Raw genomic sequence first — 16,822 nt, 5'->3', positions numbered from 1 at the left:
AACTCTCTTGGTTACCTCATATGGTTTGTACCCTTCAAAAAATGTAATCATGTATGTCCATAGAAAGGGTATATTTGTCAACCAGGGATATCTAATCTTTGCTAAATTATGCAATGTCTTGTTTACCTCATGAATTACCCTGTTGCATGACATTGTTCCTCCATGTTTCATGGTGTTTCTCCTCTTCCAAAGTTCCCAAGTTAACACTGTCGGGGCTGCCTGGAACAATGGTTTCATTTTTGGACAGCAGTCCACATTCCACCAAGTTTTTATCGCTTGATGAACCTGCATTAAGTTATCTATTATGCTTGTTGCCTGCCCAAATGATCTCCACACTCTATCTGTTGTTGAACTTGTTAGGAAAAGATGTTAAAAAGTGTCATTCTGAGATTGAATACAACGCCAACATTTTGATACCACCATGTGTCCATTCCTTCTCCACATATCATTTGTTGGTATTTTGCCTTTCCATAATTGCCACATAAAGAAAGATATTTTGAAAGGCAATCCTCTAGTCCATAGTTGCTTATACTAAGGCATTGTGGGTGATATGTGCCTCATTAATTACTATGCAGTAGTTACTGAAAATCTCCCTTATGCAGTAGGCATCCATTTAGGTGTGTCCCAATATTCACCATTGTTTTCAAAATGTAATTCCTGTCTAATATGATCTGCAATCTCTATTGAAAATGTTTGTTCCAACAAATGATGATTCTAATCATTTCCTTCTCTCAACTCTGCTACTTCTTGAATGTTTTCATTGATGTCAAAGTCTGGTTCAACAACATGATATAATATACCTAGGCCCGTCCAGTTTTCATGCCATATGTTGGTAGTTCCTCTGTTCATCTCTCATATGATTTCATGTTCCACTTTTTCCCTTGCCTCCAATATTTTTCTCCAAACATGTGAATCTTTCCTAAATTGAACAGTAGTGCGGAGTTCCTTTTTGTAGTATTTATTCCACATGAAATTAGCCCAGAGTGATTTAGTGGTCCTGAACTTCCACTATAGTTTAGGCAATAATGCTTTTGAAACATCAAACAGGGATCCGAACCCTAGTCCACCTTCCTCCTTTGGCATGCATAAATTCTGCCATTTACTCCAATGCATGCTTCTTCCTTCATCTTTGTTTCTCCAGAAGAACCTAGCAAATATTTTATGCAAATGTTCCAATACGTTTTTGGGTGGATCAAGGACCGATAGTATGTGAGTAGGCATACTTTGTAGTACACTTGAAATCAAAGTAGCTTTGCCTCCATATGACAGTAGTTTACCCTTTCATGAATGTAGTTGAGTCTTGACCTTTTTAATAAGATCATTGTAGTACACCTTTCTTCTTATTTTGTAGAAGATTGGGCATCCAAGATAGGTGAATGGGAAATCTCCTTTGAAAAGCCTGTGAGGGTTCCTACTGTGATAACCAAAGCTCCAGAAGTATTTTAGTATGAAGTTTTTGCCTTGTTAATCAATTGGTAGTGTGCTCATACTTGGCCAGGAGCTCCACTATCTTTTGTAAAGAGTAAGGATCAGCAAAAGCAAAAATGATAGTGTCGTCAATATATGCCAAATGATTCAATGGGTCAGTCCACTTAGGCATTCCATATCCTTTGAAACTCGTCTTCAAATAGTTTATTCAAAGATCTAGATAGTACCTCTGCTGAGAGTATAAACAGGGCTGGAGATAGAGTATCACCTTGTTTGACTCCTCTTGTTGAGTGAAATTTTTTTGAAGCTTGACCATTAATCAAAATTGAATACCAGTTATTGTATAGTAAATTCCACACCATGTTGATGAAGCATTCTGCAAATCCCATTTTCCTCAGTACATGCATCAAATACTTCCAAGAGACCCCATCATATGCCTTCTCCATGTCAAGTTTGATCACTACATTGGCAGGTTTACCCCTTAATCTTATGTCAGTAATAATTTCCTGAGCTAACAAGATGTTTTCAAAAATACTCTTGCCCTTGACAAAGCCTGTCTGATTGGGAGAGATCAAAACAGGCAATATCTTTTCCAACTTATCATGTACCACTCTAGATATTACCTTGTTTATAAAGTTGCTCAAACTTATAGGTCTTAGATCTGAGAATGTTTGGACAATTGATTTTTTTGGTAGAAGAACAAGTTTTGTATGAGTTATTGATTTAGGCAAAGAGCTTCCTCCATAAAATATTTTCAGCATGATGTGTATGTCTTCACCTACTATATCCCAGCATATTTGGAAGAAAATGCCAATGAAACCATCTGGGCCAGTTGCACTTTCACCATTTAAAGCAAAAACAACTGCCTTGACCTCCTCTGTTGTTGGAAATCTACATAGCTCTAAGTGTTGTTCGCCAGATACCATGGTAGGAATATTGTGTAGTAGTTCAAAGTTTGTAGGCTCCTTCGGTTGTGTGAACTGATTCTAGAAGAATACAGCTACAACATCAGCTATAGTTTCCTGTGTATCAATCCATGTTCCATCATGATTCTGAATTCGCTGGAGCTTCTGCCTTTTACCATTAACATGGTTATGGAACAACAACAACAAAAACAATCCAGTATAATCCCACTAGTATGGTTTGGGGAAGCTAGTGTGTACGCAGACCTTACCCCTACCCTAGGGTAGAGAGGCTGTTTCCGATAGAACCTCGGCTCCCTCCCTCCAAGAACTCCCCACCTTGCTCTTGGGGTGGCTCGAACTCACAACCTCTTGGTTGGAAGTGGAGGGTGCTCACCACTAGAGCAACCTACTCTTATCTGACATGGTTATGGAAAAATCTAGTATTTTTGTCCCCGTCTACAAACCAATTCATTCCTGCTTTTTGTTTCCAGTACCGTTCCTCAATGCTCAGATATCTCTTCATCTCTGCTTGTGCCTTCTGAAACATAATTCTATTCTCTATTGTTGGATTTTCTTTAAATAACATTTCCTTCACTCTGACCACATCTTCTCTTAATGCCAGTTGTTTGAAGATATCCCCATAAGTGAGCTTGCTCCATTTAGAAAGAGCAATCTTAACTCTCTTTAGTTTCTGCTTGAACGTCAAGAAGGGATCTCCTGTGAATTCTGCCCTCTAATTCTGTCGGACAACTTCCATAAAGGATGCATGTTTGGTCCAGAAATTCAAGAACTTGAATGGTTTGACAAATTGCATAGTCTGATCACCACAACTCATCAAGAGTGGAGCATGATCTGAGCCTGTTCTAATGAGATGCTCCTCTTCTGTACTTGAAGATAAGGTCTGAAATGGTGTATTGACGAGAATTCTGTCCAACCTTTTGAATATGTAGTCTGCAGTTGGCCTCCCATTCCACCAAGTAAATGGGCTTCCTTTATACCCAGTGTCAAACATTCCACATGAGTTTACACAGAAAGCAAAATCTTCATATTCTAGAGGGTACACTAACAGTCCTCCAATTTTCTCCTCTTCACTAAAAACTACATTAAAATCCCCTCCAACCACCCATGGTAACTCCATATCACTAGCAAGGTAGTATAGATTATCCTATAATTCTAATCTATCAAGTGATGAACACTTTGCATAAACAAAAGTCATCATTATGTGCTTTCCAATATCTTGATGATACACCTTGATAGTTAGTTGTTGTTCAGTGTCAATCAACAAATCCCACTGCACCACATCATCTCCAAAGAGCCATATCTTCCCATTGACATTTGATATTGCAGTTTCCATGCCTAGCCTCCTCCTGTAGTTCTGAATAAACCTCTTCTTTTAGAAAGGTTCCATAAGTGCTATAATGAAAAAGTCATGTTCCTTTTGCATGTTGATAACTCTCTGAAAGGCCTGCTGAGTTTTAACAGACCTTATGTTCCATATGAGTATTTTAATCATCATCTAGTTGTGAAGGCTTCTCTCTTGGGCAGTATTCTTGTAGGTGGGTGTTGTTCTTTTACTTGAGTTTGCTTCTTCCCTTTCTTTCCCTTTCTGGCTGAGATTATAGGTGATAAATCACCTTGCCATGCGACATCTTTGAAGTTCCCAGCGGTAGATTCATCATCAGTTTCATCTGCTTATTGCTCTTTAAGCTCCAAAGCATTATGAATTTTCATAGGCATGTTGTTGTGTGTAATAATCTCATGCATTACCTGATTAGGAGATTTCAATGGTACATTGATTTGAATCTGCATAGGAGATCCAGTACCTAATGCACATGCAATAGGCATTGTCTCAATTGGACTTGACTCCCTAAGAACTAGAGCTGACCCTATCTCATCATAAGCCATGATTAAATCCTTCTCAACCTCATTTTGAGATTCTGACCTCACTGAATGTTGGGAAATTTCTGCATCAATATTACTAGCTTGCTCCTTAGCTGAAACTCTTACCATAGTACCTTCAAAATTGGGAAGTATCTCTACAGTTGAAGTATTGTTCAAAGCCTGCCTGGATAATACTTTATGAACCTGTTCTGTCGATGATTTAGCCCTTTGATCTTCCAGTCTTATACTTGTATTTGCCTCTGAACTGTATGCAAACTGCCGTGCATCATCACTACATATTTGTCTAGCTCCTCTAGTGGTTCCAGTGGACTTATGTGAGTTCGCAAATGTCTGTGAAGGTATTTCATGGCATGAATGGTTTAGGGTAACATTAAGAACTTCCTTGTGCATTCCAAAGCTCCTTTGAACCCAATAAATTATCTTTTCTTTTGTAACTGCATCATTAACCCAGTATCAGTAGGAGCAGGTGTCCTAGTAGTCCCAGAATCCCTAGGATTGGATATGATCTTTGCAATAGTCCTCACATGTTGGTTGTCATGATTCCTATTGGTTTCCAATGTTTGATGCTTTTAATTGTATTCATCATCCTCTAGTCTAGAAAGAGAAGACTTGTTGAATTGGCACTGTTCCACCTGTTTTGCAGTTGTTTCCTATTCATTAGCACATGTCTCATTAATCTTAGTTGTGGGTGACTGTTGAGCCGCTGTGTTTACTGTCTCCAAGTGGAAATAGTATGTTTCTGCTGGTCCAACTCCTACTTTCTTTATCCTAAAAAGTGGTGCTCTTTGAGATACTTCCCCTGCTTTTATGCTGCCTCGAGATGAGGCAATGAGACTGCAGATGATAAATATGTGTTATGTGGTTCAGTGATAGTCAATGTAGCTGGAATAGGCTTAAACATTGGGGCAACTGGATTTAACTGGCCAGCAGTAGCAGTATTATATTTCTGACTCTAACTTTGTTGAGTTGCATTTTGCTTTCCCTTTGCTAGTGTTGAAACTGAATGACTATGCTAACACTTTTCTTCCACCAAAACAAGCTGGTTATTTGCTTCTTCTTCCTCATCCTCCACTTCTAAAACTGCAAATTTGTCTCCAATTTGAACCTGTTTGTTTGCTCTTGGATCTAGTGGCACGGTTTCCTTCCCATTAGTGACTTGCACGTCCTTCTGTTTTGTAATTGTTATAACCCTACTTCCCAAATGTACCTGCTGCTCTAATCCTTGATTTACGGGAATTATTTCATTCCCAGTATTTGCTTAAGCTCCAGTATGATTAGCACTAAACTTAATACGATTATCCTTAATTTCCTTCTAATGTTCCTTCATATTTCCAGTTACATTACCCACAACTTTTCCACTCGATAGGATCATCAGAGGTTAAATAACTTTATTTTGGTGAATATCATTCACATCCTGTTTATCATTGCCCCTGTCCTCAAACAAATGTGGATGTAATCTCTAACACTCCATGTCATCATGCCATTGTAACTTACGCTCTTTGCAATACTTAGGTAATATATCATATTGGATCTTTACCCAGTCGGATTGTGTCTCTCCTGTAGCCTCATTTTCAATATCCATTCTAACCTTTGTCAGCAATTCAGATAGAAGATGAACTAGCACTTTTACTCTCGCACAACTAGGTCATGTTTTATTGATAGTAGCCACGTCCAGGTGCAATGGTTTACCCACAGCTGAGGCCCATGAAAATAAGCATTCCTTAACGAAATAAGTAGGTAGCAAACCAGGAAACAAAATCCACGCCATAGCCTTTGGAGTTTCTTCCTCGGCCTTGAACTTTGCATCATAAATTAGCGGTCTCAATTGATATTTATAACCATCTTCGTCCTTGATATAATAAGCATTCCTTGACATAAAATTAATGAAATCTTCCCATAAAGTTAATCGTATCAACACATGCCGATCTCGAAGATAACCAATGTTGCATCCACCTTTTATTCCACACTGTCAAGGAATGATTGTACATAATTATTGCAAGTCTGGCCAACCATACGATAGCTTACCTACAACTGCATATTGCAGGCCTTCGATCACATTCATTCTCTCCACTTCTGCTTTGGTAAATTTTATGAATGGCTGCCCATAAAGCATTGTAGCTCGTCGAAGGGGTATAGGATCAACATTTGAAGCTCTGTCGTGCATCGCATTGTTCAAAGTGTTTGGTTTCAATATTTTCGAGTAGTCTAGTGGCTTGCTTATGTTATTGGTATTCATATTTGTTGAGATGAGGTTTGGGGTGCGCTGACCAGCCGAAGATGATTGGCCTCCTGCGTCAACGGCCATAGGGGCTTTGTGTTGGATAGATTATCTGTCAATTTGGTTCTTGCTATTTGCTGTAGCAAATCGTCGAACACCTGCAAAGTTGGATTCTACAAATTATGTTTTTGCGAAATTACAACAATTAGGCTGTTGATGTTGGTGATATTGATGGTAGTAACTATCTCCTTAACAACAGAAATCACTTCGTATTTGTTATGTACAAATTTGACCGCCGGAACTCCATATCTGTCCAGCTGTAGCCCACCTGCTCTGAAGAGCTTCTGGGATGACGATTGGCGGGGAGGAAAGCTCTGTAAATTTGTGCGTAGATATAACATAGCTTGGCGAACAACATGCACGGATTGAAAGTGCACAATCTGGTCCAGAATCGATTAACTACTTGTTTTAAACCTAATTTCTCAAAGGTACCTAGTTGGTATATAATCTTAGGTTGGATTCTAGGAATCGTCAATTTATTAAGAAGATCTAATTGTTGGGGCATAACATACTCTTCTTTCCTACTATTCTTAACAGTAGTTTGCTTTCTAATGATATTCATTAAAGAAAATTGTGTTGAACTTAGCACATATTTCTACTCTTTCACGTGGCTCTAATACCAAGCACAATATAGAACTATTCATCATGCAAAATTTTATTGAAATACGAATTATTTTAATAATATTGAATATACATGTTAAGTAAGAGGTGTTATGCCGCCATCTCAGCTGCAATTACTCTCGTATACTCGATACCAACCTCTTCACTCACTCTGCTATGCCGCCATCTGCAAAGTTGTAACATTTGCTCAACTTTCTATTCAATAGTTTGTTTCTTGAGTATACAAGAGGTAAGATGTATCAGATTTACCTGTAGATATAACTTTTTATTGGCAAAATTGAAAATTGTTGCTCTCGATGGGAAGTAATCTTGAAATTTATGCTTAAATTTTCCATTCTCCGTAAAAGTTTCTATCTTTTTATTCTTTATTTGACTTAGTATTAGTACTATGTTGCTGAATTTTATTCCTTGTATTGGTTTGAACATGGATTTACTTGCCCCCCACCCCCTACCCCCCTCTCTCTCACACACACTCACTTGATTATTCTGAGTTTTATATTTGAAAATGACAGGTTCTTTTATAGTTTGATTTCTATGGCTCCTGATTTGCTATAAAAATGGACCCTTTTTTTTTTCCTGATATTAGAAATGTAAAGATTTTGTTTTTATGGAGCAGTGAAAATTTGATTTACTTCTCTCTTGTCTGCACTTATAAGATTAGATGTCTATACTTGATGAACGTCCAACTCCATAAAATTTTTAGTATGTGCGAAGTACCAGCACACCTATTTCTCTTCTTTGTGATAATGGGTTCGGAATTGGTATAAACATATATTTCGGTGTATTGACTGAATGCGAAGTTTAAGAAATTAAAGTAGACTTGTGACATGCAAGCCAAATGTATGCAAAGTACCAAAAGTATCCTTTTGAACAAGTAGGGGTGAGAGTTCCACATGTATTTTCATTTTAAATGAGTGGTGGTGAGGGTCCAAACAAGTCAAGCGGTTAAAGATAAGATGTGAATGCTAAGATTAAATAAATAGAGAAAGATGTTATTTTTTTGGATATACTAAAAAGAAAAGTGTGTCACATAAAATGGGTTAGAGAGAGTATTTTCGTAATTTTCAATACTTTGAGCCAAAGGCAGTGCGTTCGCCCAATTTGATAGTCTCTTCAGTAGTTTTAACTACTTGTTTTAAACCTAATTTTTCAAAGGTACCTAGTTGGTATATAACCTTAGGTTGGATTCTAGGAATATTCTATTTGTTAAGAAGATCTAATTGTTGGGGCATATCATACTCTTTTTCCTACTGTTCTTAACAGTAGTTTGCTTTCTAATGATATTCATTAAAGAAAACTGGGTTGAACTTAGCATCTATTTCTACTCTTTCACATAGCTCTGATACCAAGCACAATATAGAACTATATATCACGCAAAATTTTATTGGAATACGAATTTTGATTTTAATGATATTGAATATACATGTGAAGTAAGAGGTGCTACGCCGCCATCTCGGCTGTAATTACTCCCGTATACTCGATACCAACCTCTTCACTCACTCTGCTATGCCGCCATCTGCAAAGTTGCAATATTTGCTCAACTTTCTATTCAGCAGTTAGTTTCTTGAGTATACGAGAGGTAAGAGGTATCAGATTTACTTGTAGATATAGCTTTTTATTGGCAAGATTGAAAATTGTTGCTCTCGATGGGAAGTAATCTTGAATTTTATGCTGTTCTTAACAGTAGTTGGGGCATATCATACTCTTCTTTCCTACTACTATTCTTAACATTAGTTTGCTTTCTAATGATATTCATTAAAGAAAACTGTGTTAAACTTAGCATATATTTCTACTCTTCCACATGGCTCTAATACCAAGCACAATATAGAACTATTCATCATGCAAAATTTTGTTGGAATACGAATTTCAATTTTAATGATATTGAATATACATGTTAAGTAAGAGGTGCTACGCCGCCATCTCAGCTGCAATTTCTCCCATATACTCGATACCAACCTCTTCACTCACCCTACTACGCCATTATTTGCAAAGTTGCAACCTTTGCTCACCTTTCTATTTAACAGTTAGTTTCTTGAGTATACGAGAGGTAAGAAGTGTCAGATTTACTTGTAGATATAGCTTTTTATTGGCAAGATTGGAAATTGTTACTCTTGATGGGAAGTAATCTTGAATTTTATGCTTAAATTTTCCATTCTCCGTAAAAGCTTCTATCTTTTTGTTCTTTAATTGACTTGGTATTAGTACCATTTTGCTGAATTTTATTCCTTGTATTGGTTTGAACATGGATTTACTTGCCCCCATCCCCATCCCACCCCCCTCTCTCACACATACATACTCACTTGATTATTGTGAGTTTTATGTCTGAAAATGACAGGTTCTTTTATAGTTTGATTTCTATGGCTCCTGATTTGCTATAAAAAAATGGACCCCTTTTTTTCTTGATATTAGAAATGTAAAGACTTTTTTTTCGTGGAGCAGTGGGAATTCGATTTACTTCTCTCTTGTCTGCACTTATAAGATTAGATGTCTATACTTGACGAACGTGCAACTCCATAAAACTTTTAGTGCGTGCGAAGTACTAGTACACCTATTTCTCTTCTTTGTAATAATGGGTTCGGAATTAGTATAAATATATATTTCGGTGTTTGACTAAATGCATAGTTTAAGGAATTAAAGTAGACTTATGACATGCAAGCCAAATGTATACAAAGTACCAAAAGTATCCTTTTGAACAAGTAGTGATGAGAGTTGCACGTGTATTTTCATTTTAAATGAGTAGTGGTGAGGGTCCAAACCAGTCATGCGGTAAAAGGATGCTAAGAATTTTTTTTTTTTTTTTTTTGCAGGATGCTAAGATTAAATAAATAGAGAAAGATGTTACTCCTTTTGATTACACTAAAATCGAAATCGTGTCACATAATGTGTTAGAGAGAGTATTTTCGTAATTTTTAATACTTTGAGCCAAAGGCCGTGCTTTCACCCGATTTCTTCCGTATGCGGCTGCCCATCATGTGTTACATGTATATATGTAATTGTTTGGTTCGTTTATAATTCAATTGACTAACTTAGGGTTCACATTGCTAAGTTGACTTTTACAATGCAAAGTATCCCAGCAACTTCAGCCTCATCACCCCAAAACTTATTTTGGGGGAGGAATCTCAGCTTTGCACCGTATACTCTTAACAGTAACAGAATGCAAGATTTCAGACCCGCTATGACATCGCCTCCATCTGGTATGTCTGATGTAATAGCATAATTTTTTGTGTAGGCTATATGAATTTGACTCTATTTTGAATACCGTACAGGACCGCAGAGGTTATCCATACAATGTGGGGTTCGGTTCCGCCCTTGCATTGACATACATAAGGTCTTTTTCTTCTTTTCCTTTTTTACATCTTCCGTTGTTTGAGCTTGTATTGCGAATAATTATGCAAGTCCTGGTGCCCTTAGTCATAAATTGAGATTATGTATTTGAGAAGGTTCGAGAAACTGTTCGCTGCATTTATGGGTTGGATTATGACATTAGATGAGTATGATATTGGGGTTTCTTTATGCTTTCCACCTTCGTGTTATGCCTTAGCAAATGACTTGTAGTGACATCATTGTTCAGTGTTTACAGTACGGAGTATATGTATATACCATACCAGGTAAATGCAGAAACTAAAATGGACCTGGTATTTTGGTTGCATAGAAGGAAAAAGAAGAAGAAAAGAGAAAAGGTCCATTACTACTGGTAATAGCATACCTCATTTGGGAAGTTGTATCAAATAGATAAGTAGGAGACCAAACTATTTATGTTTCTCTAATTACTTTTCAAGGTTTTCAGAGAGGTGCTTACTTTTACAGGTTTCTAAATTCCTCAAGATACTAGGAAGATATTTACTTGAAAATTTCATTTTTTAGGGAAAAGTGAAGCAAATTGTTGGATCCACTCTTCGAGATTCTAAGGAGGCAGATACAAGCCTGGTAACTAATTTTGAATCTGATAAATCAGCTGCAGAATATGCAAAGCTTTACAGAGACGACGACCTTGTAGGTGGCCATGTAATTATGCTTGGTGCTGATCCCTTGAGCATATCAGCTGCAATTGAAGCGTTACATGCTTACCCTGGTAGGGCATCAGTCCTTCTCTTCTTTTATGGTTGTTTTCACTTTTTGGCATCTCTTGTAAAATATGAGCAACCCCAAATCCTTCTATTGCCCAAACCTCCATTTCTCCTTCTCATTGTCCCGCTTGTTTGACTCTTCCTCTAAGGGGTTGTCGTGTAACAAGCACATAATGTCCACTAGAATGCTCAAGGATTTTATCACCAGCGGGTGGTAGAGACGTAGAGTCATGGAAATGCTTGCTTATTCCATATTTTGGACCTTAGCTATATCAAAACACTATAACAACAACCAGTTCAGATATTTGTTTGGTATAGAGGCCAATTTCTAATAATCAGTGACTGAATGACATTAGCTGCATAAGAAATTTCAATCTTAGAACTATGTTTGACATAAAACTAGATGTTTTGTCACACTTAGATATATCGAAGTGCCATAGATGAGTATCACTCTCATACATAAATGTTTGTCTTATTATTTGACATAATTCCCAGTATTTATGAAACTAATAGGTGGCCGTAGATGTTGAAAGATTAGCCAGAGTTATTATGTTAAACTGGTAAGACACGAGAACTTTTTAGAACTATTTATTAGTATTAGTTAAAAGAAATGTCAGCAATAGATAGGGGCTGAAGCTGGTTTCATATTGCTTTTGGAGATTGTTGTTGGTTGCTACATGTTAGTGTCAACTGAAGATAAAATCAAATTGGAAAGGGAAAAAGGTCTAAATCATTTTGACTTGGTTGTCTATGCACTTAGTAACTGCATGTAATCTTTAAGCTGTTGGCCACTTTTAGTGTAACTTTATTTGAAACTGTTTACTACAAATATATATTACAGGTACTCGGTGTTATACTAAAGTGTATATAGGGTTGATACAATGTCTCGACTTACAGATTTTTCCTCTGGTGATATCCTTCGAGGGTGAAACATCTAGGTGGATTGCAAGTTGGAGGGGGAATCAGAACTGAAAATGCTTTGAGTTATATTGAAGAAGGAGCCAGCCATGTCATTGTCACCTCGGTATGTATTCATGATTAATTTCTTGTAAAGAAGCAACTTTTTGTGTCATATTTCTCATGTTACGATTTCTGAAAATATCTCACTGTCATTTTCTTGTCTTAAAAGACAAATTATTTAGTATTGGAATATATTATACCTGAATAGAGTGTAATGGACTAATGGTTCCTGGGGATTTACATAAAAGACCCTAACTAATTTGAAATTTGAGACCTGATTGATTGATATCTCACAGTCATCACACACACACACACACACACACACACACACACACACACACTCACACTCTCTCTCTCTCTCTCTATATATATATATATATATATATTTGATTTTGTACTAGTGTTGAAACCCCTAATTTGCCTTAAAGACAAATAGGACCTAGATAAAGTGGAACGATATAGGGGATTGATTGATTGCTCATTTCACGAGAATAGAAGCAGCTAATGCGCCTGCTATACACTTAGTTTAAATTGATTCATGCCTCCTAATATTACAACAACAACAACAAACCCAGCTTAATCCCATACGTGGGGTCCGGGGAAGGTAGTGTGTACGCAACCTTACCCCTACCCTATAAAGGCAGAGAGGCTGCTTCCGATAGACCCTCGGCTTAAGGAACAGTAAAAATAAAGCAACAAGCAATAGCAACAGTAATGTATAAAGTAATGGAAGCGAATGACATAACAAGTAGTAAAGAACCAGGAATAAGAGAATACAAGAATAGTACTAGTACTACTGGTAAACCTAGAAGAAACTCACAACTACCTATCAACCTACCACCTCAATCCTCGACCTCCGCACCTTCCTATCCTTCCTCCTTATATTATTTAATTATTTTGTGTACAACAATCATGGGCCCGCAAGGAGAGTAACAAGTTTTAAGTTGAACCGTTGTCTTCTACAGAGAAAGTGAAGCTGCCAATCCTTTCCCATCTTTCTGCTCTTTATCATAATTAACTAAAAAGTCCACTCTTCTCAGTTTGCTGGTGGCGTCAGGTGAGAGGTGAGAGGTGAGAGAGTGAGTGGACTCTGTCGTAATCTGAATCAGCATGAGTATATGGCTATATGCACTTAAAGTAGATAAAAAATGCTGCAGGATCTCGCCTTCGGCTCTAAAATATTAAGCTTACTAGGGATCTAAGATTAATCATTTCTATTGGCTGAAAGCAACTTGATTGAAGGAAGAGCCAATAATGAATTTATTGACACGTCAATACACTTCAAAGGCGGTTTAGCCTGCAGAATACTGTTTGAACAGTACATAGTTGTAGAAGTAAAAGAGAGGAAGTTATAAGCTGGGTAGGAAACATGGGAATATGGCTAACAGTTGCATAAAACAAATTCTGCTTGATATTGAAGTATGATTACAGTTTCTTAATAGAAGTACCTAATTCAATAAACCAAGCAACTAGTTGATGAGAGAACAATTTGAACAGCACAGAAGAAGTATTGTTATTAGCAAAACATGTTGCATAGTGCCTACTAACAAGCTAGATAAAATTCCCAAAGACATGCTCAGAACAAAATTGATCTTAACTGGTGCAGCAGCAAGGTGCTGGAAACAACAAATAAATTCAGGGCTTTCAAGATGAACTGAAGGTTTCAGAATAGGCATTAAAGTTAGCATAGGAATTGGGTTCTCTCAAAGTTGTTAAACTCCTCAAAATCTCTTCTCCCAATGTTTTAAAAAAAAAATCATGGCACGCCTCAATTTTTTTATACAGAAAACGAAAATAGTCTTAAATTGTGATTGGTTATGTTTCTTTTGTTTTCCAAATGACAGATGATTTGCTTTGGAAGCCCTCTCAATATTGTTATATTACCAGATCCTCTCTATCTGATACTTATTGTCTACATTGCAGTATGTCTTTAACAATGGGCAAATGGACTTTGAGAGACTTAAGGAACTTGCTTCTCTCGTTGGAAGAAAGAGGCTTGTTCTGGATCTTAGTTGCCGTAAAAAGGTATTCACTTTTTAAATGAAATTAATGTTTGATAAACAATAAAAGATAAAAAGGTATCCATTTTTTGTGGCTCCTAGACAGACAGAGTTCTTCATATTAATGTAGAGGAGATTCTTGTCGGCGACTGTCTCAGGGCATGAATAGATGATTAAATTTGTAAAACTAGACTCAGTTACTGCTCTCCTTTCTTTCTGCTATGATAGATCCAATGACTTGAAAGAACATGCAGGAGGACGAATACGTAATTGTCACAGACAGATGGCAGAAGTTTACTGATGTGAGTCTCAATGAGAAAGTTCTGAATTTTCTTGCAGACTATGCTGATGAATTTCTGGTCCATGGAGTTGATGTTGAAGGCAAAAAGTAAGTCCCAGTACTTTTCTATGTACTGTCATTATAGAGCTGCAATAGCAGTTGACACAATTGTTTAATGAAAGACTCTTTGATGTTTGAAATATGCCTCATACCAATGACATAGACAACTAGGTCGTTTAGGCCAATAACTGTCCCAATGTCTTGTGAAAAATGAAAAAGAAAAAGAAGGAAAGCTGCGATATCCACATTGTTCAAAAGTTCAATTCTATCTGAACTACTCATTTCAAATGATTTCCACATTGTTCACAAATGTTCATTTTTTATTTCGAAAATTTCTTATAATTTAACCCATAACAATTTTCGCATTGAACCCACAAATGCCTGTATTTTTGAATTACCTCGAGATCATTAGAACTTTCTCTTATAGTTAAATCACTGCCCTTCGTGCGAGTTCCCCTCGTTTTCACTACTATTTCGACTTTCACCACCACAAATGGCCCTGTAATTGGCTGAGATCTGACCTATGTTTTTCTATTTTCCTGATCTGCTTTGAGTTTTTACACTTTTTATTAGCTTGTATTAACTAGTTTAATAACGAGGAATTTCCCATAACTATCTTGAATCTGCCTGATTGAGCAAAGGTCCATTGCCTATTTTCTTCTGCCGCATTCTCAAAATATAGTACACTAGAATGCGAAGTTACTCGTGAGAGCTAGTGGTTACAACAACGACATACACAGTGTAGTCCCACAAGTGGGGTGTGAGAGTAGTTGTTAAAGAGAAATATTATTTGGATATCCGTGTTCATCATTTTAATCGGACATATGGTTCGTAAATTATCTGCGAATTCAAAAATTTGATGTGTTTCTTGTGTAACACAGGCTGGGAATAGATGAGGACCTCGTGGCATTGCTTGGAAAGTATTCCCCTGTAAGTGCAGTTTATATTATCGACTGCTGTTTATATTAACTAGTTTTCTCACTATTGTGGCTTCTCATTCTGCTATTCTGGGGAGCATTATAAATAGATTCCATCAGACAATGCTTGTCAAATGAGGGATAAAATGCTTCTCCGCGAGCATTCATGTTATTCTTTTCCCCTTTTTTTAAGATATTGAATGCTGAATGAGCAGCGATCTACTTTTAAGCTTTAAGGGAGTTTAGTCAATGACCAGGTTATCGGAGAAGAATTGAGTTCTTTGCCGGTGCCCCCCCCCCCCCCCCCCCCAAAAAAAAGTCTTTGACTTTGTGCCCCACGGACTCTCCTTTTGTCGCAAGGCGTGGCATTAGATAAAGGGGAATCCATATAGGAGCTAGTCGCTTATATCCGAGACATAGCCCCAGGGTTAAGGGGAAAGATGTAGATCAATCACCCTGCGAATAAACAACTACATAGAGGTTCTCCACTAGTCTATATATTCTTTGATTTCATTGCCCTCGTATTCCAGATGAAGTCACCAAATTTTATCTTCATGTGGCTCTCAGATTCCTGTAACATATGCCGGTGGTGTCACTGTGATGGCTGATCTGGAGAAGATCAAACTTGCAGGGATGGGGCGTGTGGATGTAACTGTGGGCAGTGCTTTGGATATTTTTGGAGGTAACTTGGCATACAAAGACGTCGTGGCTTGGCATGCTCTGCAGGATCCCTTGGCTGTCTAATCTTTACTTCCAATTGTTTGTTCAGTCTGGATTAGAGCTAATATCATTACGAGGGAGTAATTCAGATTATACGTTTCTCTATATCGTGGGATATTACATGAATTTTGAACTCGAATTCGTTTTGCCCAGAAAGACCTGTTGTGTAGTTTCACCTAGTTACTTGCTATGTAATATTTTGATGTTGAATTACATTAGCATTGAGGTAGTTTGGGATTAGACATGAGAACAAAAAAAAAAATGGACAAATAGGGAAAATCTACAATGGCAATTTATCAAACTGTCGATTGGGTTAACTCCCTTATCGTACCTTATTTTGTCATGCTTTTGGCACTGAGTGAGTGGAAGTGAAACAACTAGTAAGTTGATTTTCTGTTTAAAATGTTGAACAAGTAGAGTAAAATTTAAAGAAACGAGTAAGGTAGGCATTCATCATCATCTAAACGTATGAGTTTACTAGTTTCTGAATGTATTCCATGTTATTTTTATAAAACTTGGATAAATATAATAATGTTAAACTACATACGTTAAGAGACCAAATCTCAAATTCAAAATGATTGAATAACCTTCTCTATATGAAAGATGAACAATTACATTAACTTAGTTATTATTATTTGTAATCACATTTTCTCTAATTTATGAGGTAAATACGCCACTTGGTTT

General features: G+C 37.0%; 2 protein-coding genes across 2 annotated transcripts; one reads left to right on the top strand and one right to left on the bottom strand.

Moving 5' to 3' along the window:
• Positions 1 to 2,414: 2,414 nt before the first annotated feature.
• On the bottom strand, positions 2,415 to 3,471 carry LOC138892087 (uncharacterized). Its single transcript, XM_070175781.1, has 3 exons — positions 3,139 to 3,471; positions 2,798 to 3,024; positions 2,415 to 2,502 (listed from the first exon to the last, which is right to left on the bottom strand). Exons 1-3 carry the CDS (start codon positions 3,469 to 3,471, stop codon positions 2,415 to 2,417), a joined length of 648 nt encoding a protein of 215 aa, XP_070031882.1.
• A 6,622-nt stretch (positions 3,472 to 10,093) lies between these two features.
• On the top strand, positions 10,094 to 16,351 carry LOC104115100 (1-(5-phosphoribosyl)-5-[(5-phosphoribosylamino)methylideneamino] imidazole-4-carboxamide isomerase, chloroplastic-like). The gene is made up of 8 exons (XM_009625670.4): positions 10,094 to 10,328; positions 10,401 to 10,462; positions 10,999 to 11,206; positions 12,140 to 12,225; positions 14,085 to 14,186; positions 14,416 to 14,549; positions 15,383 to 15,431; positions 15,986 to 16,351. The coding sequence occupies exons 1-8, from the start codon at positions 10,193 to 10,195 to the stop codon at positions 16,160 to 16,162; spliced, it is 954 nt and encodes a 317-aa protein (XP_009623965.1). The 5' UTR covers positions 10,094 to 10,192; the 3' UTR covers positions 16,163 to 16,351.
• Positions 16,352 to 16,822: the final 471 nt, after the last annotated feature.

Source organism: Nicotiana tomentosiformis, chromosome 5 (genome assembly GCF_000390325.3).
Source record: "Nicotiana tomentosiformis chromosome 5, ASM39032v3, whole genome shotgun sequence".
NCBI lineage: Eukaryota > Viridiplantae > Streptophyta > Magnoliopsida > Solanales > Solanaceae > Nicotiana > Nicotiana tomentosiformis.
This window is presented reverse-complemented; position numbering and strand designations above follow the sequence as displayed.